Source organism: Chiloscyllium punctatum, chromosome 27 (genome assembly GCF_047496795.1).
Source record: "Chiloscyllium punctatum isolate Juve2018m chromosome 27, sChiPun1.3, whole genome shotgun sequence".
NCBI classification, from domain to species: domain Eukaryota; kingdom Metazoa; phylum Chordata; class Chondrichthyes; order Orectolobiformes; family Hemiscylliidae; genus Chiloscyllium; species Chiloscyllium punctatum.
Genome location: NC_092765.1, coordinates 11,538,499 through 11,565,853, shown reverse-complemented (window position 1 = coordinate 11,565,853; position 27,355 = coordinate 11,538,499). Strand labels below are relative to the sequence as shown.

At 38.7% G+C, this 27,355-nt stretch overlaps 1 protein-coding gene across 3 annotated transcripts in view; it reads left to right on the top strand.

The window, feature by feature from the left end:
• The window catches only part of LOC140453414 (protein phosphatase EYA3-like), a 75,241-nt gene that overhangs the window by 31,271 nt on the left and 16,615 nt on the right, over positions 1–27,355 (top strand). For 2 of the 3 annotated variants that reach the window (XM_072548065.1, XM_072548064.1), the window contains exons 2-13: positions 6,007–6,065; positions 7,334–7,383; positions 10,310–10,425; positions 10,989–11,066; positions 13,112–13,178; positions 14,314–14,450; positions 15,182–15,304; positions 18,795–18,886; positions 18,977–19,157; positions 20,950–21,089; positions 21,873–21,956; positions 27,003–27,092. In XM_072548065.1, coding sequence (XP_072404166.1) covers positions 6,033–6,065; positions 7,334–7,383; positions 10,310–10,425; positions 10,989–11,066; positions 13,112–13,178; positions 14,314–14,450; positions 15,182–15,304; positions 18,795–18,886; positions 18,977–19,157; positions 20,950–21,089; positions 21,873–21,956; positions 27,003–27,092 — 1,191 coding nt within the window. In that variant the 5' untranslated portion in view covers positions 6,007–6,032. The remainder of the gene's footprint in view (positions 1–6,006; positions 6,066–7,333; positions 7,384–10,309; positions 10,426–10,988; positions 11,067–13,111; positions 13,179–14,313; positions 14,451–15,181; positions 15,305–18,794; positions 18,887–18,976; positions 19,158–20,949; positions 21,090–21,872; positions 21,957–27,002; positions 27,093–27,355) is intronic. The other variant, XM_072548066.1, reaches the window with a different exon arrangement.

Below are 27,355 nucleotides of genomic sequence, written 5' to 3'. Positions count from 1 at the left end.
GTTTAGTCATCCAGCATTCCCTATAACTACCAACCTTTCCTTTCACTCTAACAGGAATATACTTTCTCTGGATTCTCGTTATCTCATTTCTGAAGGCTTCCCATTTTCCAGCCATCCCTTTACCTGCAAACATCTGCCCCCAATCAGCTTTTGAAAGTACTTGCCTAATACCATCGAAAATGGCCTTTCTTCAATTTAGAACTTCAACTTTTAGATCTGGTCTATCCTTTTCCATCACTATTTTAAATCTAATCGAATTATGGTCGCTGGCCCCAAAGTGCTCCCCACTGACACCTCAGTCACCTGCCCTGCCTTATTTCCCAAGAGTAGATCAAGTTTTGCACCTTCTCTAGTAGGTACATCCATGTACTGTTTGACAAAAAGTATTCGAGGATATGTGATGGCCTATTGCTAATCTCCCATCAGCACAAGATTTTAAACCCATAGCTACTATTTCATTAAAGATGTAAGACAAGGTCTGAAACCTTTTCAATTTACATTTCAAAGACATGACAAATTCAGTCTTTCCAGTAATACTTAGAAAAGATAAAAGTGATTGTATATAAAACTTTGGCAAAGTGCAGGAACTGTGATGGGAGCACGAGCTAAGTTCATATTGCTAATGATGAATTTATATGTGTAACTATATAAACCTTCTAGTGACAAATACTGCAGATGAAAGTCAATTGGGCGATATGAAAATAAATCGTGGCACTATGAAAGAGATGCTCCTTAGATCTGAGTTGAATAAACAAATTGAAAGCTAAAGTCTGTTGGGCATTACAATTCATATCAGATGATTAGGACTGTGTAACTCTGTCTTGGGCAAATTCAAAATTGCGTTTGGTGATGTGTGATCATTCCCTGGTCTCAAAATGGACTGCAGTGATATGCATGATTTCTGCACACTTGAATCCTCTGCATGCAACGAGAGGGGCACTCATCAAGGCAAAAGTCCCTCAAATTTGCCAAGTTTTTTGAAATTATATCGGACATTTAGAGATAAACTTTAATCTTGGAATTTAGTATACCTTAAAACAGTCAGTGTGGAAGGTCCAGGTGAAGCAATAGGGTTTGATGAAAATAAAATTATTGTCCAGTGGCCTAGTAAAGATATTAGATTACATTAATCCCAATTAATTAGGATTGCAAATTTACAGAATCTGAGCAATGAGAAGGTTTTGAAACATTCTGTTTTGCTCCTACAACATGACGCTGGATTAGACAGCTGGACCTCTCTAATTGACTCTGGCATTCAGTAAGATCATGGCTAATCTGACTTGCTCCATATTTCCAAACACTTTCACCCATTTGCTTACCATTTACCTTTCATGACCCATCTGTATGGGAAAGCAGAGTGGGTTGATTTAAAATATTTACTTACTACTTACTGTTTTTCTTTGCGTATTCAAGTGCATCAGTTCCAGTTCCTTTGAGGAGGAGTGTTCTAACAATTCAAAACAGAAATATTTTTGTCTTATCTCTGTCATAAGTGGGCTGTTCCAACAGTGACCCCTGGTCCTAGATTATTCCACAAGAGGAAATGCTATTTCCACATCTACCTTGTCAAGACCCTGCATAATGTTTCATTCAAGTTTCTTCCGACTCTCTGGACTCCAGAAGATTCAAGCTTCGTCTGTTCAACATTTTCTCATAAGTTAATCTGTCTATTCCAAATGTTAGTGCAGTAAACCTCCACTAAACTGTTTCCAACGTGCTTCCTTAAATAAGTAGATTGATACTGTATGCTACTCTGAATGTACTTTCACCAGTTTTCTGTATGATTAAAGCATAACCTTCTTCCTCCTAAATTCATACACCTTGAAGTAAACAATAACATCTGTTAGATTTCTTAATTACTTGCTGTACCTGCACATTAATCATTTGCACTTCATGTGCTAGGAAACCCAAATCCCTCTGCATCTCAGAGATTTGCAGATTTGGCTAAAATGCTTCTTTCTGTTCTCCTGCCAAGATGCAAAATTTCACATTTATCCCTCGCGATACATCTATTTGCTAGATCTTTTGATCAGCTGAATGCTTCTACTTCGACCATCAAACCAGCATTGAATTCCATACTTTCACCATTTTTCTTATGTTCCTTACGATACTTCTGCAATTTGTTTTAAATCTCTGCTGGTAATTTAGTTCTCCAATATCTTCCTTGTCCACTCTAACTCAGGTTACAACCAACTGATGAAGGAGCAGCGCTCCGAGTGCTAGTGCTTCCAATTAAACCTGTTGGATTATAACTTGGTGTTATGTGATTTTTAACCTCATTGTTTTGTACAACTCAATTAAGTCATCTCTCAGCTGCCTCTTCTCAGAAAAACCGTCCTGGCCTATCCAATGTTTCCTCATACTTATGATTTTCAGTGCCTGGAAAATTTCTTGAAAATGTCTGCTCACTATCAAGAGCAATTATATCCTTCCTCTAATGTGGAGATCAGAATGGTGTACAATTCCAGCTGTGGACGTGGGTGGAGGAATTGAGACATCTCAGAGTGCCCTCTCAGAACACTACCTGTTTCATGTGTATTCCATTGCAGTGTTTGTCCTCCAAAGAGCATAACTTTGCACTTCTCCAGATTTGATTTTCAGTTGTCACTTTTCCACTTAACCAAACCATTCATATCATCCTTCAGTTGACAGCTATTATCTTTACTGTCAACGACATGGCCAAATTTTGTGTTGTCTGCAAATTTCCCACTCATGCCTTCTACATTTAAGTTTAAATTAATATCATTGCAAACGTCAAGGATCCAACCCAGTCCTGTGTAAAACCTCTCTGAAAAGCTTCTCAGTTGAAGAAAAAAATGTCATCGATTTCCTCCTTCCAATTTTGGGTCCGACTTACCGTATTACCTTGTATCTCATGGTCTGTATTTTTTCTGATCAGTTTGCCATGTGGAATCTTTGGCCTTAGTAAAATCCAGGTACACAAAAAGTACTATATCACCTTTCATCAATCCTTCTTATTTCCTCAGATTTAGTTATTAGTAAGACATGATCTTCACGTAAAACCACTCTGACTATTCCTGATGTTATCTGCGACTTTCTAAGTAATGGTTAATCTTCTCTCCATATTGATTCAAGTAATTTGTTCACTTGCAAGGTCAGATTGACCAGCCTATAATTATTTGGCCAATTTCTTGCATGCATTTTGACTAATGGTAAAATGTTTGCAGAACTTCAGCCCTATGGAAATCTTATCTGTATCTAGTGAGGTTTTAATCAAAATGTTCCTCAGCGTATCCACTTTTTCTCTCCTGCATTCATGCAAAAGTTGTCCTATATAGCTGATAGACCCTCCCCATTCCTTAATCATTCTCTTGCTCTTAGTGTACACTTTTCAGATAAAACATTTTTGGATTTGCATTAATTTTATTTTTCATATCTTCTCAATTATTTATTCTCCTAAATTTCCTTTTTTTTTAACCTCACCCTGTACTTTCTATACTCCTCTGAGGTTTCTCATTCATGGGATATAAGGATCATTGTCTAGGCTACCATTAATTTTCCATCCCTGCTTGAACTTGAGAAGGTGGTACTGAGCTGCTGGTTTGAACCACTGGAATCCATTTGCTCTGGGTAAACTTGCAATATGTTCGTCAGAATTCCAGAATTTTGGTCTGGCGACAGTGAAGGAACAGCAATATATTCCCCAAGTATGGGTGGTGAATGGTTTAGAGGAGAGCTTGCAGGTGCTGGTGTGTTTGCTCCCTTGACCTTCTAAATGGTAGTTGTTGTGGGTTTGGAATGTGCTGTATAAGGAGCCTTGGTGAATTTTTGCAGTGCATCTTGTATGTGGAATAGGCTATTGCTATTGACATTGGTCATTAGTGTGGGAGTCACTATTTGTTGATGTGGTACCAATCGGCTTTGTCAAACTACACTCCCCCATGCAGGTAATGATTATTCCATCCTACCCCACTCCTGACTTGTGCTTTGTAGATGGTGGACAGGCTTTAGGAGTCAAGAGGTAAGTTATTTGCTGCAGGATTCCTCGCTAGTATTTATCTGGCTAGTCCAGTCGAGCTTCTCTTCAGTGGTAACCCCCAGGATGTTGATAGTGGGGGACTGGAGATCATCATTGTCACATACTTGTATGGCATGATGTTACTTGGCACTTTGTCAACCCAAAACTGGATATTGTCCAAGTCTTGCTGAATTTATGGGGTTGCAAATGGTGCTGACCAATTTGCAATCATCAGCAAAATCTCCACATCTGATAGTATGATGGAGGGAGTCATCAATAGAGCTGCTGAAGATATGAATATCCATTGTTTGGATAATAATTTAACAAAGGTCACTGCAAGATGGTTGAGGATTGATATATTTTAATGTAAAGGAAGCCTTTGAAAGGGAAGGGGTCTTTTTTAAAAAAAAAAGAAAATAGGTCATTTGAAATCACTAGTTACCAAACCCTCTTGCAAAGAGGAATGTTTACTTCAAGAAATTATTGGAGATCTGGAAGTGAGCGGCTCTGTTTTAATGAAATGCAAAAAATATGGTAAACTCATTTCATCTTTTGATTGCAAAGGTTTTGATCAAATATATTATAAAGCAATTATTTAAAGAAAGGAGAATTTATTAATGTTTGGATGATTGTTATAGATGCACAGTTGATAGACATTATTTAAGGATTGAGAGCACATGTTGGAGGCATGTGTGGTGGAATGGTAGTGTGCCTGGGCCAGAATGCTTGGATTCAAGTTCCATTTGCTCCAAAGATGTGCAATAATATCTCTGAGCAAGTTGATTGGAAAAGATCTTTGTATGCCATGAAGTACATGTGCTGTGACACGAGGTTAGTTGTTAGGCAGAGATCTATAATGCTGTCTTCTGTGAATAAACTTAGTGTGCCAGATTTGTCTTGTTTGCACTTCATCTGACCATGGATCCATTTAACTATGACATCAACTATCTTTATTTTTGCTGTTATCCTTATTTTCAAAATGGCCGTTGTATTCTCTGTGGAAATTTCTGTAGCCAAAGAAAATTCAATTTATTGAAGCTTTTAGTGCATAATTTCTGATATTGGTGGTTTCACATTGCTAAAAGAAAGAAGAGTCAAGATCTGAATTTTATTTTAATTTTTGTGTTTATATAATAGATAATGCAGTGGGAAAATATTTTGAAAAATTTAACACAGTTAATATTTGCAATAACAATATTTAGTACTTAACAAAACTATGACTTCAATTATGGATGACTGCTCCTTGCTGTGATTGTCCTTCATTTACACCTTTGGATTTTCAAATGGAAGTTTGTTGGGGGAGCATCAAACTTAACACATTTCAACAATTCAACAGACTTCTGATATTTTCTGTAAATGTTACCGCCTTTGCAGATAATTTGAATACTGCAACAAAAATATTTTTTTCAAAACAGTGATTCTGCTTTATTTTGATATTTGGTAGCCAGAATTTAAAAAGTGGCTGAACTGGATGAGTTTAGTAACATTTCCTGGGGATGCACTGTACAGTATGCCATAATGAGATTAGCCTGTGATACTGCATTTGTCCAACCTCCTGCGGTGAATTTGTGATTCTATATTTGTTTGCAACAAAAGTTCTCTAAGGACACCTTTCTTGTAGCTCTCATGCATTCAGAAAAGAGTTTTCTTCTACTAATTGAATTTTAGATTATTTGACCCCTCATTGGCAAATCCATGTGAGTATGTTTTTCACCTGGTAGGATAGCAACTACACGTGGCTGTTGCCCTGATAATTCTGCATGGTGTCCTTGTGTGTTGAACATTTTATCCTTTATGACCAGCTAATTGATCTGTTTGAGATTAAGAGTGCAGGTGTACTTCATATTTTCATTTATCACAGTTGTCTTGCTGCAGGTCGGGTTTCGTGTCACATTGAAATAAATCGGTTACTTGAGAGCATTTGACATCAGGCAGTCTGTTATGATTAGAGTATATAAGGCTGAGAAAACTCTCAGACATTATTGCCTTTGAAGGTAAACAATCATCATTGTTCCATTCCTCAAAAGGGAGAGAACCACAACACTTCACATCCATGGAAGATCCACAGGACTCTCGGGAGCAAGTTGTAAGTTATATGATGCTCACTTCTTCAGATAAAAATATGAATTTTACTGTGTATTTTTCTGTAATATTAAATCATGGTTTTCACTGAAGTACTTTTGATCTGAGTGAGCAATGGCAAAAAATGTTAAGCAGATATTTCTATGTAGTTTCAGCTCTGTTGCAGAGGTGAAGATGCGATAGAAGCATTTCCTCTCCAGCTTCATCTCCTACTCTCTCTCTGACATTGTTTCTCTTCCACCCTGCCTGCCTCCCTCCATCCAAACGACCTCCAGTTATAGAGTCATAGTCATAGAGATGTACAGCATGGAAAAAGACCCTTTGGTCCAACTCATCCATGCCGACCAGATATCCTAACCTAATCTAGTCCCATTTGCCAACACTAGGCCCATATCCCTCTAAGCCCTTTCTATTCATATACCTGGCCTGTTGTAATTGTACCAGCCTCTGCCACTTCCTCTGGCAGCTCATTCCATGCACTCACCACCCTGTGCAGGAAAAAGTTCCTCCTTAGGTCCCTTTTAAATTTCTTCCCCTGTCACACTAAACATTTGCCCTCTAGTTCTGGACTCCCCTACCCCAGGGAAAAAACCTTGTCTATTTCTCCTATCTGTGCCCCTCATGATTTTATTAACGTCTATAAGGTCACCCCTCAGCCTCTGCTGCTCCAGGGAAAACAGTTCCAGTCTAATCAGCCCCTCCCTATAGGTCAAAGTCTCCAACCCTGGCAACATCGTTCTCCCTCAATCCTGACCTCACCCCTCCCTCTGCATGCAGTTCTAGGCTCCTTCATTGCAATGACTTTACAAGCATTTCTGAACATTCTCGTATCCATCCCAGTGCTTTTATTTCACCCACCCACCTTTTGCATTTGCTCCTTTCACAACCTTCCTCTTTCCTCCTTCCTGCTTAAAACCTTGAGCTGCTAATATAACAATGTACAACTCTCTAATCCTTGTTATTGTAGTAAAGCTCCCCCAGTGTCAATAGATGATACTTTGTCATTTTCTTTGTCAATGTATTGTTTTATATCATCTACACTCATCGGAATATGGGATGGACTGCTGAGATTTTCGGGATTAATTTTCTTTTGATCCATGCTAAGATTGTGTATAATAGAGATGTCTAGCAAGATACAGATGTTTGTTGCTTGAATAACAAACTGTAGCCTGGGTCATTCCCAGACCTTTTTAAAAATCTTTGATTAGCTTGCTTAAGTTTTGAAAATCTGTTATTTTTAAAGATTAAAATGTTAATATCTTTCCTTGACAGGCAAAGAAATCACGCCGTGATTTAGGTTCCACAGATGAGCAAGCTTTAAGGTTTGTCAGTATTGTTATGTAATTGAAATCTTTAGTTTTTTTATATATATAAGACAGGAAGAAAATTCACAGCTTGTCTTCACCTATCTTGTGACCTTCCAATACTGACCCACTAAATTGAGATTATAATATTAACCAGAAACTTCTGAATGAATGAATGTACAACAAATGAAGTTACATCTATTGGTGCATTAGAGGGTGCACTTCCAACGCAGGCACACTGTCAGTGGACAAACTTAAATGTGTTTCCTTATTAACTGCATTCTATCAGTATATTTTGGAGTTTTGTTTATGATGGAGAGTTTCACTCAAGATGAAGGCTTTTAAATTATTAAATAGAGCAATAAATTCAAAGTGCTTGAAAACCCAGTCGATCTGATACACTCTCTCTACAGATGTTAACAGTTGGTGCTCTGAAAATATAGAAAATAGGAGCAGGAGTGGGCAATTCAGCCTATCAAGTCCGCTCTGCCATTTAGCATGATCATGATTGATCTTTATTGTCTGGCAATAGTCCCGATCTCTCCCCATGCACTTTTATTAGCCTTTTGAAATTTCTCTTATTTTCTTGGATATCTTCATTGACTTTGCCTCCATGGCCTTCTGTAGTAGAAAATTACCCAGGTTCAACCACCCTCTTTCCTTATTTCAAACTGATATGACCTACCATGTATCTCAAAACTGTGACCCCTTGTTCTGGATAACCCTGCCAAGGAAGTGTCATCTTTACATCTCGTCTGGTCCAGCCCTGTAAAGTTATTTATATGTTTCATTCTTCTTATCTTCAAAGATATTTATATCTTTTGATTCTTCTAAATTCTAGTTCATAAATGCTTTGTGGACCCAGTCTCTCCTCATACAACAAACCTGCTGTCCCAGAAATCAGTGTAGTGAACCACTGCTGTGTTCCCTCTCTGGCAAGTATCCCTTTGAAAACGACACTAAAGATGCTTACCAAGGCCCAGGACAACTGCACTTCCTTTCTTCTGTACTCAAACCCTCTTGTAATGAAAATTGAAGTAATATTTGTTTTCTGAACTGTTTGCTGCAACAACGTGCTTGCATTCAGTGACCAGTGTACAAGAAAACCTAGGACCCTTCAGTTTTTCCAACTGAAATGGCCAACTTCGTGCTTATCTAAGTACCTGCTTTGCATTTGCCCACTCACAACTTAGCAAAATCTGCTCAAAAGACCATTTACATCTTCCTCACTATTCTTAATTCCACCCAATTTTGTGTGGTCAGCAAATTTGGAATATTTCATTTGATTACCTCATCCACACTAAAATGTTGTGAATAAATAGAACCCTGCTTGCCACTGTCTGTCTTTCACTTCAAAGAGGACCCACTCATTTCTTCTTTCCTGTCTACTAACTAATTCTTAATGCATGTCAATATATTCTAACATGTGCTTTAATAGTGCACACTAACCTCTTACGTGGGGCTTCGTCAAAATACTTCTGACAATCCAAGTATACCATATCCATTCACACTCACTCATCTATTTTGTGAGCTATTTCCTTTTAAAAAGTGATTTCCCTTTTCTAAGCCCATTGTTACTTTAGAAAATACCAACAGTATTACATAAGTGTCCCCTTATCTCATACTTTATTATAAACTCCAACTTTTTCTCCCACCATTTTTAAATATTGGTATGAAATTTGCTGTAAATGTACTGATCTCATATTTCAGTAATGACACCAACATTTTTTGTTCCGTTCACAGGCTTGATCATTTAGCAGCTGTGTCTTTCTGATTGCAATCACATTGTAATCATATTGTATGCATTTAAAAATATTTGCGATGTTAGTTCATCTTCCTTATTGTGAATTTTCCAAACATTCCAAATTGTACTTTTGGATTTTTTTAATACACTTAATACATTATGGTCCTACTTGTGGTTAACCTTCCTTCCTTATACTTTCTGATTTAATCTGGTTTAAAAATCTAATTAAAACAAACATTTCTTGAAAATATTAAAATCACCTAATATGGGGCTTGCAACATGACCCTGTTATTGAGTCCTATCATCTACCAACTGAGCGATCTGGGTTGTGTGGGGGAATCTTTACAAATGAAGGGTCATCGTTACAGAGACAACCCTGAGCACTCTGGGAGATAGGAAGTTTTTTGGAAGAACTGGGTTGCCTCTCATCTGTGGGCATTAAGGCAAATCATTGCTCAGAGAACATTTCATACAGTTGTGGTTTATGAAAAACTTGAAAGACCCTAGCAATCAACAGTGATTTTAGTTGGGAAAAATTGATGGGCTCCAACGTGCACTTTGCACTATTAATTTGCAGGCGATTTTTTTAAAAACCCCAGTTGTGGGCAATTTTGATTAATACAGTTATGTGAATCTGCGGAGTGATCTGAGTTGAGCAAATACAATATAGCCAAAATGGACAAAAACTACTGAACATTTTAATAAAAGCATTTTTGCAGTAGAAGCGTAGTCAAATAGAATATATTGTTCAGAGGTCACTGATGAAAAATAAAACAACTGATGGTTCAAAGAAGAACACCTTGTTCATGTATTGATAGGGACAATTAATCCTTCTATCTCTCAATCTGTCTCTGTAAATGCTGAGTTTGTTTTTAGTATTAGAAATTTTATCAGGAAGGTAATTTTCAAATCTCTGTTTTCCATTTTCACCTACAATTAAACAAAATAGGAAAAATACGCACTGCTGCCTCATGTAAACTAGTATTTGGAAGGTTCAGTTAAATTTCACTGGCTACATCACCCTGCTTTCAATTATGTGAATGTTAGGAGTGGACATCAGATACAGTCCACTATTCTTCCTCTTAAAATGATTTAGTTGATAGAAAGAGGATTTCATCAACTGCACCTCAATTAATATTTTATGATCGAATAATGACAATCCTTAAGAAAATTAAATTCTCCTCTCTCTTATTTCCCCAGGACTGAGGGACTGCACAACATAATCCAACTGCAGAGTCAAACAAACAGAAATGATGAGCAAAAGTGTAGGTCTGACTGTCTGTCTAGTAACTTAACTGTGCTGAATGAAGCAGAAGGTGAGTTAAAATTCATGGCTACTTTGACCACTGAGGGGCTTTGCTACGAAGCTCAATATCAGTTAATCCAGTTCCAAAGGTGTCAGGCAATGACCATTGCCAGCAAGAGTGAATATAACTATCTACCCTTGACACTCAATGGCATTGCCGTCACTGAATCTCCCACAGTCAGCATCTTAGTGGGAGATCAAAGAAACTGAACTGGGGCAGTTGTAGAAATACTGTTACTAATTGCAAGAGCAGGTCAGAGGCTAACGAATTCTGTGGCAAGTAACTCATCATTTGCCATTTTCTTTTCTTTAATGTGCTGTATTTATCAAAACTCTTCTCTTACCTTTGTTAATTCTTGCAGGTTTTATTTTCTTATTTTCCTTTTCACTTTGCTTTTATAGCTGAATTGCAACTTTTCTCTAGGTTGTAAACGTCTTTCCTTTTTCATCCCCATTTGTCAACTGTGGTACGCAGTCTCACTACTTGTGGATTATTTCTCCATTTTAGAACCAGGCTTTTATGTATTAGAACATTGAACCAATCTTTATTTTTAATCTTCAATCTTTCCATAGTTAAAAATGAAATGATACAAAGCAGTGACTCTGAAACTCTGACAAGAAAAAGATCTGCTCGTGCATATCCAAGTTCAGGTAAAATCTTAGAAGTCGATATTGCTATTTTCTGTTATCTTGTTTAAAATGTTTACTTTGCCAAAGAAGTTAAAACAATTTATGGATTGGATCCAGAGAAGATGATTAACACAAGATCTTTTGCAGATCTTGGGATATTGGCATGAGTTTTGAGCCAAAAATGATTCATACCAGTGGGATTCATCCAAACTAGGGTATGGCCTATTGGCGAAGATAAATAGGGAGAGGGCAAAGTCAGTAAGCAGTCAGGAGAACAACGTTACAAGAAAAGTAAGCAGTTGTTAAGTGTAACCAGGGCAAGAAAGCGTAGGGAGGACTTTGGTAAGGAGGGGCACGGTGGCACAGTGGTTAGCACTGCTGCCTCACAGCGTCAGAGACCGGGGTTCAATTCCCACTTCAGGCGACTGACTGTGTGGAGTTTGCACGTTCTCCCCGTGTCTGCGTGGGTTTCCTCCGGGTCCTCCGGTTTCCTCCCACAGTCCAAATATGTGCAGGTCAGGTGAATTGGCCATGCTGAAATTGCCTGTAGTGTTTGGTAAGGGGTAAATGTAGGGGTATGGGTGGGTTGCGCTTCGGCGGGGCGGTGTGGACTTGTTGGGCCGAAGGGCCTGTTTCCACACTGTAAGTAATCTAAAAATCTAAAAAAAATTACAGAACCAGAAGACTTGATTGACAATTATAGAGGAAATCAGAAAACTGAAATGAGAATCATAGAGGAAGTCCTAGTAAAATTCAGTTAATACATCTTTGCAACAATGCAAAAGTCTCTGTCATAAATCAGGAGTTGGAAGCAGTCATGTTTTGGGAGAAACAAGATATGCATTGCTGAGAAAACAGGACTAGAAATTAAATATTACAAGGTATAATAAAAAGATAGAGGGAAGATGAACAATGGAGCAGCTATACTTATTTAGGATAACATATTGCAATAGAAAAAGGACAACTTTCTGAAAGACACAAATAGAATCCATATGGATAGCGATAAAAGATAATCCAGAACCCATCACACTTGCAACCTATAGACCACACAAATGGAAGTGAGGTGGAGGAAGAAATCTGCAGCTAAATGGGGATTTGAGAAAAGATATAGATCTTGATTTTTTTTTAACAGGACAATTATCGTTGCTGAAGCTTAAACTAGAGTTGTCAGGATCATGCAGAATTCCTCATGCAGTTGACTGGCAATTACCAGGGAATTTGAGACTTCTAATCGCCAATTATCTATGATCTGGAATTTACCAAAATGTCCCCAGTTCTGAGGTGGAGACTATGAAATATTCAGACTTGCTTCATGGTTAGCCAGGAAACGTTGAAGGAATTAACATCTGCTCTAGCTGCTGGCTAACTATCAAACTGAAACCTCTGACCCCACAAGAGCACATACCACCCATTCAAACAAACACTCCCATCCTGTAATGAGCCCTAGGTCAGAAGAAGTATACACTAGCAGATCAAGACTTAGATGATGAAGGATTAAATGCCAAACGAGAAATCCTGGCCAGTATACCATGTGATTTGCCAAAACATACTGCCAATGCAAGGAACAGCTTGTGTTTATATAGAACTCTTTTCCAGTAAAACATCGCAAGACACGTGACAGGAGCATGATCAAACCACCGAATCTCATAGGCCAGTATTAAGACAGATGACTACAAGTTTGACTAAAGAGTTAAGATTTAAAAAGCCTCTTAACGGAGGTCAAGATGTTCAGCAAGAGAATTTTATAGCTTATGGCCTAGCAGCTGAAGACAGCTACCTGTGGTGGAATGGTTTAAAATTGGTAAACAAGAGGGCAGAATGGGGCTATGCTGAGATGTCAGTAGATGTAGGTTTGCTTGCTGAGCTGGAAGGTTCGTTTTCAGATGTTTCATCACCATACTAGGTAACATCATCAGTGAGCCTCCGGATGAAGCACTGGTGGGTATGGCCTTGCAAATATACGTTAACAATTTTAATCTTGTCAAGTAGGACAAAATGATTTTTGTCTGTTCGGTTTCGATTTCCAGGTGATTGAAGTGAAAATTTCCTCCTGTTTCTTTTTACAGTTATAACCTGCACAGGTTCTAGTCCACGTATGCCAAATCAAGATAACTTGGTAATGTTTCCTACAAAGTAAGTTTCAGCTGTTTGAATGATATTGGTTTTAGGTTACAGTCGATCTTTCAATTAGATGAAACAATATTTTTAAGATTGTGGAAACAAAGAATATGTAAGTTTTTTTTTAAATAATAGAGAAGACCAGTAGGCACAAGTACATGTATTTCATAGATAAAGCCATGTCACCAGCCTTTTCTTTTTCCCATTTCACTCACTCTATCCTCCCTGTCTCTTGTCTTTCAAATCCATTCATTCTGTCTATTTCAGAGGCCTTTCATGGCAACTTATTGTATGACATTTGCTGCTTGAAATTTTTCATTAGATTTTCCTTTTGCTATGTATAAAATTATGCTGCTTACATGAGCCCTGTCCTGTATTGAATAATTGGACCAGATAAGTTTCTTTTGTTGAATCGAGTAAGGAGTAGTAGTTTCTATAGTTACACAGCTCATTTAAAAAACATGATTGAGCATGGGTGCAGCAAGTTTTATCAAAGAATGGAAAATTAGGCAAATTAGTACCTGCACAAGGCAAAAAAAAAGCACTTGCTAGTTTGTGTTTTGTTTAGAAAAACATTTTTTAACTAATTGCACAATAACTTGCACTCCAGTTGGTTTGTCATCTATTCATTTATACTTGTTTGTATCATGGATGGTGGACCATTTTTTTTCTTTGGCTTTGTGATCCCCAGTGTATTTTTCTATGTGAATTTTTTCAATAAGTTTATTATTTTGGAAAGCGCACTTGCTTTACACTTATGGCACATTAATGGGCAGAGTTCTTTTCATATATGTTCATGATATTGTAAGTTCTTGCAAATTTTGAACTCTGAAATACTAATAGAAAGTTTTCTATGTTTTGGTGATCTACCATCTGTTGGTGTCGATGCCAGTATTATACCTTGCATTCACTGTACTTGATAGCTACATCATATATGTTGTTTTTTCACAGATGAGAATTAATGAATTGCTGGTCCTTTGCGTAGTTGTTGTGGTAATGCTCCAGCACTTACCCCATTTTGTTTAACTAGAAATTACTGCAGCTTGTCAACTTGCCATGAGAATCCAATCATCTTGGGTTTTAGTAAAAACGTCTTTTAAATTTACTTAAAGGTGCTTTAGACTAATTTGTTTTCATCCTCTTTTTATAGGCCATATCCGCATTTATTTTCTCCGCCAATAGTTCAAGCTGCTTATTCCGAACAGGCTCGATACCCAGCAGCACAGCCATCAGCATCTTACACATCATACCCAGAACCAAATCAGCCTTATGGACTACCTCCTTTTGGTAAGCTTATTTTACATTTTCCTTGTGTATAAATAGATCAAATTAGTTTTCAAAGTGCTTAATTTATTGGCTTTTCTTGAAATTGCCTTATTAGGTCTTGACATGGCCTGCCCTAAGCTTAAAGATCCTCCTAGCTACAAAGTTTTAAAAAAGACTGTGGGGGCAAAAGTTAAGAGTGGATCAGTGAGCATGTCATTTTTGTTTCATCAGTTATCATGCATTTCTCAGCAATGCAGCAATTTGCTTGGATAACATAACAGTTGATTATGCTTGGCATCTTTCTTTGAAAAATCAGGCAGTCAGCAGATTGATAACTGAAAGTCATTTGGTTTTATCCTTTTATGGAAAAGGCGAAGAGGAAACTTGCATCCTCTCCACCTGGTCTAGTTTTACAACCAGGTCTCAAATTCCAGCTTATCCTTGTCTCCATTCCCATAATAGTCCTTTCCTGAAGAAGTAATAAGTGGTAGCTGTTCAATATGTTGCATATATAAACTTGAAAAAAAAACATCTTTTGATGTACACACATTCTCCTGATTCAATGGTATGCAAATGTTCAATTTTATTTTAATGATACTGTGATGTGATTAAACCTTAATCTGTTGCAGAACAGCCTCCTTAATAGTTTGAGAGAAAAATAAGTTTGCATCCAATACTTCCATTCATGCAATTTGGTTTTGATCATCTGGTTATGTAAAAGTGCCATTAATTAATAATTATTTTTATCATAGGTGCATTGTGGCCTGGTGTGAAAACAGAATGTGGATCACCCAGTCAGCCTGGATACCTCAGTTATGATACAGGGTTTAGCTCAAATCAAACCAGCCCAGCACATTACACATATCCAGCACAAGGTAAATTTATAACATGGGCCTCAATATTAACCCCCATTCCAACCTGCCACTGTGCTCCCCTCCACATTGTGCATGTCATAGTCATACTGCATGGAAACAGACCCTTTGGTCCAATCAGTTCAGGCCAACCAAGTTCCCAAACGAATCTAGTCCCACCTGCCTGCACTTGGCCCATATCCCTCAAAAACCCTTCCTATTCATGAAATTACCCAAATGTCATTTAAACGTTGTAACTGTACCTGAATCCCACACTTTCTCTGGCAATTCATTGCAAATACACACCATTCCGTTTTGTTTTAAAATTGCCCTTCGTGACCTTTTTAAATCTTTCTCCTCTCACCTAAAAATATGTCCCTAGTTTTGAATTTCCCCACCCTAGGGGAAAGATCCTTATCATTTACCTTATCTATGCTCCTCATGATTTTATAAATCTTAAAAAGGTCACCCATCAACCTCTTATGCTCTAGGGAAAAATGTCCCAGTTTTTCCAGCCTATTTTTATATCTCAAACTCTCCATTCCTGGCAATGTCCTTCTAAATATTTTCTCAAGTTTAACAACATTCTTCCTAAAGAAGGGCAACCAGAATTGTAACCAGTATTCCCAAAGTGGCCTTGCCAATGTCCTGTACAGCTACAATAAGACATCCCAACTCCTATAATCAGTGTTATAACCAATAAAGGCAAATATGCTAAAAGCCATCTTTGTTACCCTGTCTACCTATGATCCATTTTCAAAGAATTATCCATCTGCACCCCTAGGTCTCCAGTGTCCCATCATTTACTGTATACACCCTACCCTGATTTGCCTTACCAAAATGCAACATCTCAAATTTTTCTAAATTAAACTCCTTCTGCCATTCCTCAATGCATTGATCAAGGTCCTGTTTTACTCTGAGATAACTTTCTTCATTGTCTACTTCACCAGCTATTTTTCTCCTCTGAACACTTACTAACCATACCTTCTATATTCACATCCAAATATATATATAAAGCGAAAAGTAATGGACCTACAGCACTGATCATTGTGGCACGCCACTGATCACAGGCCTCCAGTTTGAAAAACATCCCTCCACTAACAGCCTCTGTCTCCAACCTTCAAGCCATTTTTGTATCCAATTGGCTACCTTCCCCTTGATCTCATGTGATCTAACTTTACTTCACAGTCGACCATGCGGAACCTTGTCAAATGCGTTACTTGAAGTCCATAGGAACAATATCTAATGCTCTGTCTTCATCAATCTTCTTTGTGTCTCACTAACTTGATTGAGGTGACAATCTCCTACACGTAAAAAGCCATGTTGATTATCCCTCATCAACTTGCTTTTCCAAATACATGTTAATCCTGAGCCTCGGAATCCCCTCCAACAACTTGCCCACCACTGACGGTCACTGGTCTGTATTTCCCAGCTTCTCCTTACAGCCTTTCTTAAATAATGGCACCACATTAGCCAAACTCCAGTATTCCGGAACCTCACCCATGGCTGTCGATGATACAAAAATCTTAGCAAGGGGCCCAGCAATCTCCATTCTGGGAAGCACCTGATCAGATCCTGGGATTAATCTAACTTTATGCACTTGAAGACCTCCAGCACCACCTCTTCAATAAATGGACGCTTTTCAAAATATCACTATTTGTTTCCCCAAGTTCTATAACTTCCATACCCTCCTCTATGGTAAGTATAACACAAAACATTCGTCGAGCATCTCATTTATCTCCTGTTGTTCCACACATAGATGGGCTTGTTGATCTTTAAGGGGCCCTATTCTCTTCTTAGTTACTGTTTTGCCCTTTATGTAACTATAGAATCTCTTTGGATTCTCCTTAACTCCATTTGCTGAAGCTATTTCATGTACCCCTTTGCCTTCCTGACTTCTCTCTTAAGCATGTTCCTACTGCCCTTATATTCTTCTAGGGATTGACTCAGTTCCAGCTGTTTATATCTGATAAATGTCCCCATTTTCTTCACCAGCGCCTCAATTCTCTAGTCATCCAGCATTCCTTACACCTTCCAGCTTTGTCCTTCACACAAACAGGAACATACAGTCTCTGAACACGCATTATCTCAAAATTAAAGGCCTCCCATTTCCTAACTGTTCCTTGACCTGTGAATAGCCACTCCCAATAAACTTCTGAAAGTTCCTGTCCAATACTGTCACAATAGGCCTTACTCTGATTTAATTTTTTGATCAGTTCCATCCTTTTCCATAACTATTTTAAAATGAATAGAATTATGATCACTTGCCCCAAAGTGCTCTCCCACTGACACCTCAGTCACTTGCCCCCCCCCCCCCCCCACCTTATTTCTTAACAGAGCAATACTTGACCTTCTTTCTCTAATGCATCCACAAAGTGAATAAGAACGTTTTCTTATACGCACTTAACAAATTCTTCCCCATCCAAGCCCTTAACACTATGACAGTCCCAGTCTGTTTGGAAAGTTAAAATCCCATACCATTGCAAACCTATTTTTTCTTGCAGATATCTGAGAGCGTCTTACATATTTGCTTCTCAGTTGTGCCATACATCTCTAAAACTTTGTAACTCTTGGGTGACCTATAACAAAATCCCAGTAAAGTCATCTACTCATTCTTTTTTTTAAGTTCCACCCATAGAACTTCACCTTGTGATCTCCCAGGAATATCCTCCCTAAGTACAGCTGTAATGTTCTCCCTAATCAAAAATGCCACTCCCCATCCTCTTGCCTTCCTTTCTATCCCTCCTGTAGCATCTGTACCCCAGAACATTAGCTGCCAGTCCTGACCATCCCTAAGCCATGGTTATTGTAATAACTATGATATCTCAGTCCCATGTTCCTAACCATGCCCTGAGTTCATCTACCTTATCTGTCAGGCCTCTTGCATTGAAGTAAATGCAGTTTATTTTATCATTCTTTCTTTGTTCTCTGCCATGCTCTTGTCTGTCTTGATTATTAGACTTGCTCCCCTTACCCACTGTCGCAGCCTCAGCCTTTCCTGTTTTCTGACAATTGTCCCCCCCATTTCCCCCCCCCCAACAAAAACTAATCTAAAGTTTTCTGCATAACACTAGCTGAGGATCCGGTTCCCCTTACACAGATAATGTCTACCCCGAAGAGATCCCAATGTGAATCCTTGCCCCTGTACCAGCTCCTCAACTACGCATGCATCTACCGTATCCTCTTCTTCCTACTCTCACTAGCACATGGCACTGGTAGTAGTCCAGCTATTACTGTCCTTGAGGACCTGCTTTTTAACCTCCTGCCTAGCTTCTTATATTCTCTCTGCAGAACCTCATACCTTTCCTTACCTATGTTGTTGGTACCAATGCTGGTCACTCTCCCTCTTCTTAATATTCTGCATCCGCTCCAAGACATCCTTGACCCTGGCACCAGGGAAGCAACAACCATCCTGATGTTTCACTGACGACTGCAGATACGCCTGTCTGTTATGTTGTGTGCATATAAACATTTTGTTTATTTTTGAAAATGCTTTGGCTTTTATTTTTGACAGGTACCTGTTTCCCGAGAGCCAGTAGTTACTCTGGCGGAACTGCTGCTGCTTTTGTTGTCACCAGTGCTGCAAGCCTCAGCAGTTCTAATCAGGTAGATAATATGTAATCTTTTTCGTGTCATATATGAAACCACTTCATTTAAGTAATATTATTAACCACCTTCTCCATTTTGTTTCCATAGGATTATCCTTCCTATACATCTCTTGGACAAAGCCAGTTTGTGCCATATGTTCCCAATTCAAATTATGGAACCACAACTCCAAACTCTCTGCCTGCCAGTAACACCTCAACAACTGTTACTTTCCAGATGCGTAAAATGCAAGCAAATATTTCCAGTTCATCAAACCAGGACTACCAATCTGGTAATGCATTTTCATAGCATTCTGTTTATGAACTGGCCTGATGAAAATCTGTATTGCCATGGAACAATGATGCTTCTTATATTGAGATTTATGATAGTGTAACATAAAGTGATACTGATAAAGAAAAGCCAATGCACTAAGTAATCCAGGGACATGTTAAATCTCAGTCTGATGATAAGGTAAATAAGATTAAGTATTGAACACTTCTGGCTTCCCTGAAGAAAATTGCTGTTGAAACCCAGCGGACACTTATCTTGCATTAAGATCAGACTTTCCTTTACTTTGGTAGTCATGCCCTCCTGCTAAAAGTAAAGTTTCTATTAAATAAATGATTAGCATATGTTGGTACCTTTTAAAGCCAATTTTAATGACTCCGTTAATTAATATTGCAATTGATTTTTTGCTTTTTTTATTGACTATGGAGTAGTGAACGAGTTGAAAAATGATTTTCCTCAAGTTTAATAACAGTAAGATCCTTAAAAGATTAAGGCAGGCCATGTATTTATGTCATATGGGAAATCTTAAATACTGTAAATGCATTCCTAATGCTATGTATGTGCATTTCTGGTCTCTATTTTTAGCAGACAAAGGGAAGAAGTACAGTTTGGAATTTCACAATGACCTGAATCAACTTTACATAATATTGTGAGGATTTTGTTTCATCATATATTAGAAAATTCATTCCGAGTGAAACAAGGACAGAAGGGCACTGATATAGTTACCATGCTAGTACTTCTCAGTTGACAGAAGTCATCGTTCAAAGGTTGACTTCTCAGAATTGTAACAGTGCAGGAGGAGACTATTTGATCCATCATTTATTTGATGAGCAGTCCATGCTGTGCCATTCCCCTGCTTTCTCCCTATTCCACTGCACACTGCCTACTGTGATGGTTTAAATCCCTCCTGAATGCCTCGATTGAATTTGCCACAGCCAGATTCTCAGTAAATTCCAAACATTAGCCACTTTTATGTGTGAAAATTATTATTCTCATGTCACCTTTTGTTTCCTTTGCAATCGTTTTAAATCTGTGTCCCCTCTTTCTCAATATTTTCAAGCATGGGAGCAGTTTATCTATTCTTTTTAGCCCCTCGTGATTTTGAATACTGACATCAGATCTCCATTTAGCCTTTTTTCCAAGGAAAACTGTCATAACTCTCCAGCCTAGCCAGCATTCCTCCTCCTTGGAACAATTCTTATGAATCTTTTCTGCATTCGAATGCAGAACCCAGTGTCTCCACATTATTTCAAAAGTGCTGGGCCTAGAACTAGATGCATTACTCTTGCTACAGATCCTACAGTAGCAGATAAATAAATTATACAAAAAGTAGAGAAACAACTTCGAAAACAGAAAAACTGATATTTTCCCAAATCAAAAGCTGCACTATTTTTGCCATACTGAATGTTATTGTTCATTGTCAAAATCTTGATGATGACATTTCATTTGAGGTAGTAGAAAACTGACAAGTAGACTTTAGAACTGACAGTGGAAGAGTATAAGCTAGAAAAGGATTTATGTTGCTCTGTCTGCTGAAAAATGATTGGTAGTGTAAAAGGAGGACAAAGCTGTCGAAAGTGCTCTTGTGGTGTTTGGAAAATGTTCCAGCTCCTCAGTATATGTGGTGGCTGTGGATCAGAAATTTAATTGGAACAAAAATAAATATGGGTTAAGAGAAAAACTTTAAAAGACATCACTTTAGTTTTTGCAGTCATGCAAAATGTCAAGATATAGTGTGTGTTAAAATTCCATAATCACTCTTCAAAGCACTGGCTTAATTTTCCTTTTTTCCTCAGGAGATTCTGGTGCAAGTCAAAGTCTAACACGCACGATAGTGAAGGAACTTGAGGAGCGATCTCGTAAAACTCCAAGTGGCAAGTCCAAGGGGAAAGGAAAGAGGAATTGTTTTTCCCCACTGCCTGATAATGAACTGGAGGTATGTTTTAGCTTTTAATCAAACTTCTTGTGTAAGAGGGGGAGGTTAGAATGGGCAAGCTGTTTACTATAACTCCTACCACTGACTGGAAATGTGGAAAGATTTGTGAATTTGCCTGTTGACATCACCATGTCATTGCTGTCAGTGACCATTGATAGATATATCATCAAATCTTTGCAATGATAACAAGGTAGAGAAACTACTGCGACATCAAAGCGTTAAAACAAACCCCAGATAGAACACCAGATCTCTTGCCAGAACTCATAATAAAACAGGCCTTGGAAGTTATCAAGATATTGAGTTTATTTAAATACTGTTTTCCCTCCTGTCATGTTGAGGTTTTACGTCGAGAGCTATTCAAAGCCCAGCCAGCTTGGTTGGATAATAATCAGACATTTAAACCCAGGGGCATTGTTTTGAATTCTACAAGAGATAATAAATTAGGTATTTCGTCTTGGTTCATTTTTTTAACCAAAAAATATAATTAATTCTCTACAGTCTGAATTAATTGGACATTACCAATTTCATTTATTTAAACTTCCTGATTTATATATCTTCGTTATCATCATCTGCTTTGAACTTGCTATTTGTCTTAGTAATGGTCATTGAGAATGAAATTATTGAACACGCTGATAAAATGCAAAGCAAGAAGCTTAATGCAACAAAATTGCATTGAGCGTGAAGAAATGGTTAAAAAAATTGGTATTTCACATTTAGCTTGGAAGATTTGGAAAGGTAACTTATCCCTTGTGTATAATGATCTTTCCACGTATTCCTTTACAGCGTGTGTTTGTGTGGGACTTGGATGAAACCATTATCATCTTTCATTCACTACTTACTGGATCATATGCACAAAAATTTGGAAAGGTAGGTACAGCAATGATTTGAAAGGCCTCATGTAGAGCAAAGAATTGGAAACAGAACAATACTAATGAATTAGTTTTAAGAAGTCTATTTTTCAAATCTGCATAACAATTTTTGCTGCTTTAAATAAAAAAGCAATTGCATAATACATGCATGCTAACTCAATAACACAAAACACTTGTACAGGTTTTAGCATGACCTTTTAAATAAAAAAGGTCTTCAACTGCTAATTAACCTGAATTCCTGTTAGTCTCTCAGCCTTCAACTGATCAAATGAAGCCAGATCAATTGCAACTTGTACTGTTAGAGTACATATTAAGTTTTATATGCAGAAACACTTCAGTAAAATAATACTTTGTGATATTCCTTTCTAACTGCTTAAAAAAATTTCCTCTAACATTCTATGCTCAGGACGCCAGGTGATCTGCTAGTTTGATAATTTTTTTCATTATATCAGAATCTGAACTGGAAGTTTACAGAACGATGGTGAAATTAGTAAGTGTCCTAATTTTCAGCTGTCATTTCAACACTCAGCACTAAAGAATGCAGCAGAACTGAACTAATAATAGCTAAGAATTGCTGGTTAGTGTGGCAGTTGCCAGCTATTGTATTAATTAGCAAAAATAGACATGATTGCTTTTTCAAGCCACGTTACATTCAAAATGGCTGTAAGAAAGACGCATGCAGTAGTCCATTATAGCTGTTAATTTCCTTTAACGCGATTCATGTGTCATGTTTAAACACTGGTCTTATAAAATGTACCTGATGCTGTTCTTGGTTTTACAGAATGTCACTATTTTCTCATTACACAAGTTTTATTGAAAAATGCCGCCTCTAACTTCCTCCTTGCACAATTGTGTAGTTTTGCTTTGTAATTTGTTATTGGGAAACCTGGGGCAATTTATTTACTATTTATAAATCTAGATGCAATGTTCATAAAGTTTTAGTATTGGTCATTTACCAGAAATTCCATAGCTCCCTGGAAGTGGTAAAACAGACGGATAAAGTGGGAGAAAGTGAGGACCGCAGATGCTGAAGAACATAGTTGAGTGTGGTGCTGGAAAAGCACAGCAGATCAGGCAGCATCCGAGGAGCAGGAGAATCGACATTTTGGGCATAAGCCCTTCAGAAATGAGAGGGGAAAAGAGGGGAGTTGGTGGCATAACAGCAGTGTCACTGGGCTAATAATATAAAACACCTGGATAATGTTTTGTGGATGGGTTCAAATCTCACCATAGCAGATGATGAAATCTAAAGTTTAAAAGCCACTCCTAATGAAGGGCTTTTGCCCGAAACATCGATTTCTCCTGCTCCTCGGATGCTGCCTAACCTGCTGTGCTTTTTCAGCACCACGTTCTCGAGAGGGATAAAGTGGTAAAGAACGTGTATGGTATACTTACCTTCGTTGACCAGGGCACCGAGTATAAAAGTTGTCAAGTAAAATTGCAGCTGTTTAATACTTAGGCCACATTTGACGTAGTTCTGGTTATCTCACTGAGATGGGTTTGGAAAGGGGAAGAAGAGATTTACCAGGATGTTGCCTGGATTGGAATGTATTAGGTATAAAGAGAGGTTGGACAAACTTGGATTGTTTTCATTAGAGCATTGGAGACTGAGAGGTGACCTGATCGAAGTATATAGAAATATGAGGTATAGGGTGGATAGTTAGAGGTTTTTTTTCTACAGGGTGATAATGTCAAATACTAGGGGGCAAACGTTTAAGGTGAGTCAGGTATGTTTATCAGAGGACGAGTCATAGGGATGTACAGCATGGAAACAGACCCTTCAGTCTAACCCGTCCATGCCGACCAATATCCTAATCCAATCTAGAGCCACCTGCCAGCACCCGGCCCATATCCCTTCAAACCTTTCCTATTCATATACCCATCCAAATGCCTCTTAAATGTTGCAATTGTACCAGCCTCCACCACATCCTCTGGCAGTTCATTCCATACACGTACCACCCTCTGTGTGAAAAAGTTGCCCCTTCGGTCTCTCTTATATCTTTCCCCTCTCACCTGTGCCCTCCAGTTCTGGACTCCCCCACCCCAGGGAAAAGACTTTGTCTATTTATCCTATCCATGCCCCTCATAATTTTGTAAACCTCTATAAGGTCACCCCTCAGCCTCCGACGCTCCAGGGAAAACAGCCCCAGCCTGTTCAGCCTCTCCCTATAGCTCAAAACCTCCAACCCTGGCAACATCCTTGTAAATCTTTTCTGAACCCTTTCAAGTTTCACAACATCTTTCCGATAGGAAGGAGATCAGAATTGCACGCAATATTCCAACAGTGGCCTAACCAATGTCCTGTACAGCCGCAACATGACCTCCCAACTCCTGTACTCAATACTCTGACCAATAAAGGAAAGCATACCAAACACCACTTTCACTATCCTGTCTATCTGCCACTCCACTTTCAAGGAGCTATGAACCTGCACTCCAAGGTCTGTTTGTTCAGCAGCACACCCTAGGATCAGTAAGTGTATAAGTCCTGCTAAGGTTTGCTTTTCAAAAATGCAGCACCTCGCATTTATCTGAATTAAACTCCATCTGCCACTTCTCAGCCCATTGGCCTATCTGGTCCGGATTCTGTTGTAATCTGAGGTAACCCTCTTCACTGTCCACTACACCTCCAATTTTGGTGTCCTCTGCAAATTTACTAACTGTACCTCTTATGCTTGCATCCAAATCATTTAGGTAAATGACGAAAAGTAGAGGGCCCAGCACCGATCCTTGTGGCACTCCACTGATCACAGGCCTCCAGTCTGAAAAACAACCCTCCACCACCACCCTCTGTCTTCTACCTTTGAGCCAGTTCTGTATCCATATGGCTAGTTCTCCCTGTATTCCATGAGATCTAACCTTGCTAATCAGTCTCCCATGGGGAACCTTGTTGACTGCCTTACTGAAGTCCATATAGATCACATCTACTGCTCCACCCTCATCGATCCTCTTTGTTACTTCTTCAAAAAACTCAATCAAGTTTGTGAGACATGATTTCCCACGCACAAAGCCATGTTGACTATCCAAAATCAATCCTTGCCTTTCCAAATACATGTACATCCTGTCCCTCAGGATTCCGTCCAACAACTTGCCCACCACCAAGGTCAGACTCACCGGTCTATGGTTCCCTGGCTTGTCTTTACCGCCCTTCTTAAACAGTGGCACCACGTTTGCCAACCTCCAGTCTTCCGGCACCTCACCTGTGACTATCGATGATACAAATATCTCGGCAAGAGGCCCAGCAATCACTTCTCTAGCTTCCCACAGAGTTCTCGAGTGCAGCTGATCAGGTCCTGGGGATTTATCCACTTTTAACCATTTCAAGACATCCAGCACTTCCTCCTCTGTAATCTGGACATTTAGCAAGATGTCACCATCTATTTCCCTACAGTCTATATCTTCCATATCCTTTTCCACAGTAAATACTGATGCAAAATATTCATTTAGTATTGCCCCCATTTCCTGTGGCTCCACACAAAGGCCGCCTTGCTGATCTTTCAGGGGCCCTATTCGCTCCCTAGTCACCCTTTTGTCCTTAATATATTTGTAAAAACCCTTTGGATTCTCCTTAATTCCATTTGCCAAAGCTATCTCATGTCCCCGTTTTGCCCTCCTGATTTCCCTCTTAAATATATTCTTACTTACTTTCTACTCTTCTAAAGATTCACTTGATCTATCCTGTCTATACCTGACATGTGCTTCCTTCTTTTTCTTAACCAAACCCTCAATTTCTCTAGTCATCCAGCATTCCCTATACCTACCAGCTTTCCCTTTCACGCTGACAGGAATATACTTTCTCTGGATTCTTGTTATCTCATTTCTGAAGGCTTCCCATTTTCCAGCCATCCCTTTACCTGCGAACATCTGCCTCCAATCAGCTTTCAAAAGTTCTTGCCTATTACCGTCAAAATTGGCCTTTCTCCAATTTAGGACTTCAACTTTTAGATCTGGCCTATCCTTTTCCATCATGATTTTAAAACGAATAGAATTATGATCGCTGGTCCCAATGTGCTCCCCCACTGACACCTCAGTCACCTGCCCTTCCTTATTTCCTAAGAGTAGGTCAAGTTTTGCACCTTCTCCAGTAGGTACATCCACATACTGAATCAGAAAATTGTCTTGTACACACTTAAGAAATTCCTCTCCAACTAAACCTTTGACATTCTAGCAGTCCCAGTCGATGTTTAGAAAGTTAAAATCCCCTACCATAACTACCCTATTATTCTTACACATAGCTGAGATCTCCTGACAAGTTTGTTTCTCAATTTCCCTCTGACTATTGGGGCGGGGGGGGGGGGTCTATAATACAATCCCAATAAGGTGATCATCCCTTTCTTATTTCTCAGTTCCACCCAAATAACTTCCCTGGATGTATTTCCAGGAATAACCTCCCTCAGCACAGCTGTAATGCTATCCCTTATCAAAAATGCCACTCTCCCTCCTCTCTTGCCTCCCTTTCTATCCTTCCTGTAGCATTTGTATCCTGGGACATTAAGCTGCCAGTCCTGCCCATCCCTGATCCATGTTTCGTAAGTCTTTTATGCAGAGGGTGCTGTGTGCCTGGAACAATTGTCAGAGAATGTGCTCAAAGCAGATACAATAGCAATGTTTAATAAAACATTTAAACAGACACATGGACAGGAGGGGAACAGCAGGCTATGGACCATTTGAAGGCAAATGAGATTAGTTTTGAATCACATCATGTTTGGCACAGACATGGCAGACTGAAAGGCTTGTTCCTGTGTTATACTGTTCTGTGTGTTACATAACACATTCCTGTTCAAGTGGCAGTGGATGCTAATCAGGAAAGGGAGCTTTGAAGCATCTATTTCTTTCATTTCAGTCCTCCTATTACACTCCAGAGTCTCAGTAAGCTCTCTTTGGGTCTGAAATTATATGTTGACTCTTGACACACTTTGCTGTTTGTCAGGGAAACCTTACACTCTACGTCAACTAATTGGCCCATACATTTTGTTTAAAAGTTTCTCAAAATAGGACTTTTATATAATGTGTATACTGACTTTATTGACTTGTGATTATTTTACAGGATCCAACATCAGCATTGACACTAGGACTACAAATGGAGGAAATGATTTTTGATCTTGCTGACACACACTTGTTCTTCAATGATTTGGAGGTAATGAACATTGATTAGTGACTAAGTATTAGCATGTCAAAAGATTTAACATTCTCCATATAAGCTTTGAACTCATTCATTGTAACCATTAGAACCCATACTTGACCATTAATTACATCAAGACCTAACTTTATTCAGGCAAAACAAATTGCAGTTCTGTTAAGTATTGATGCCTCCTACAGAGCAGTAGTTTGTGGATTGGTATTAGTCTTTAAATATCTTTATTGCTCAGGTATTGCTGAACAATGACTGCATTTTTGCAG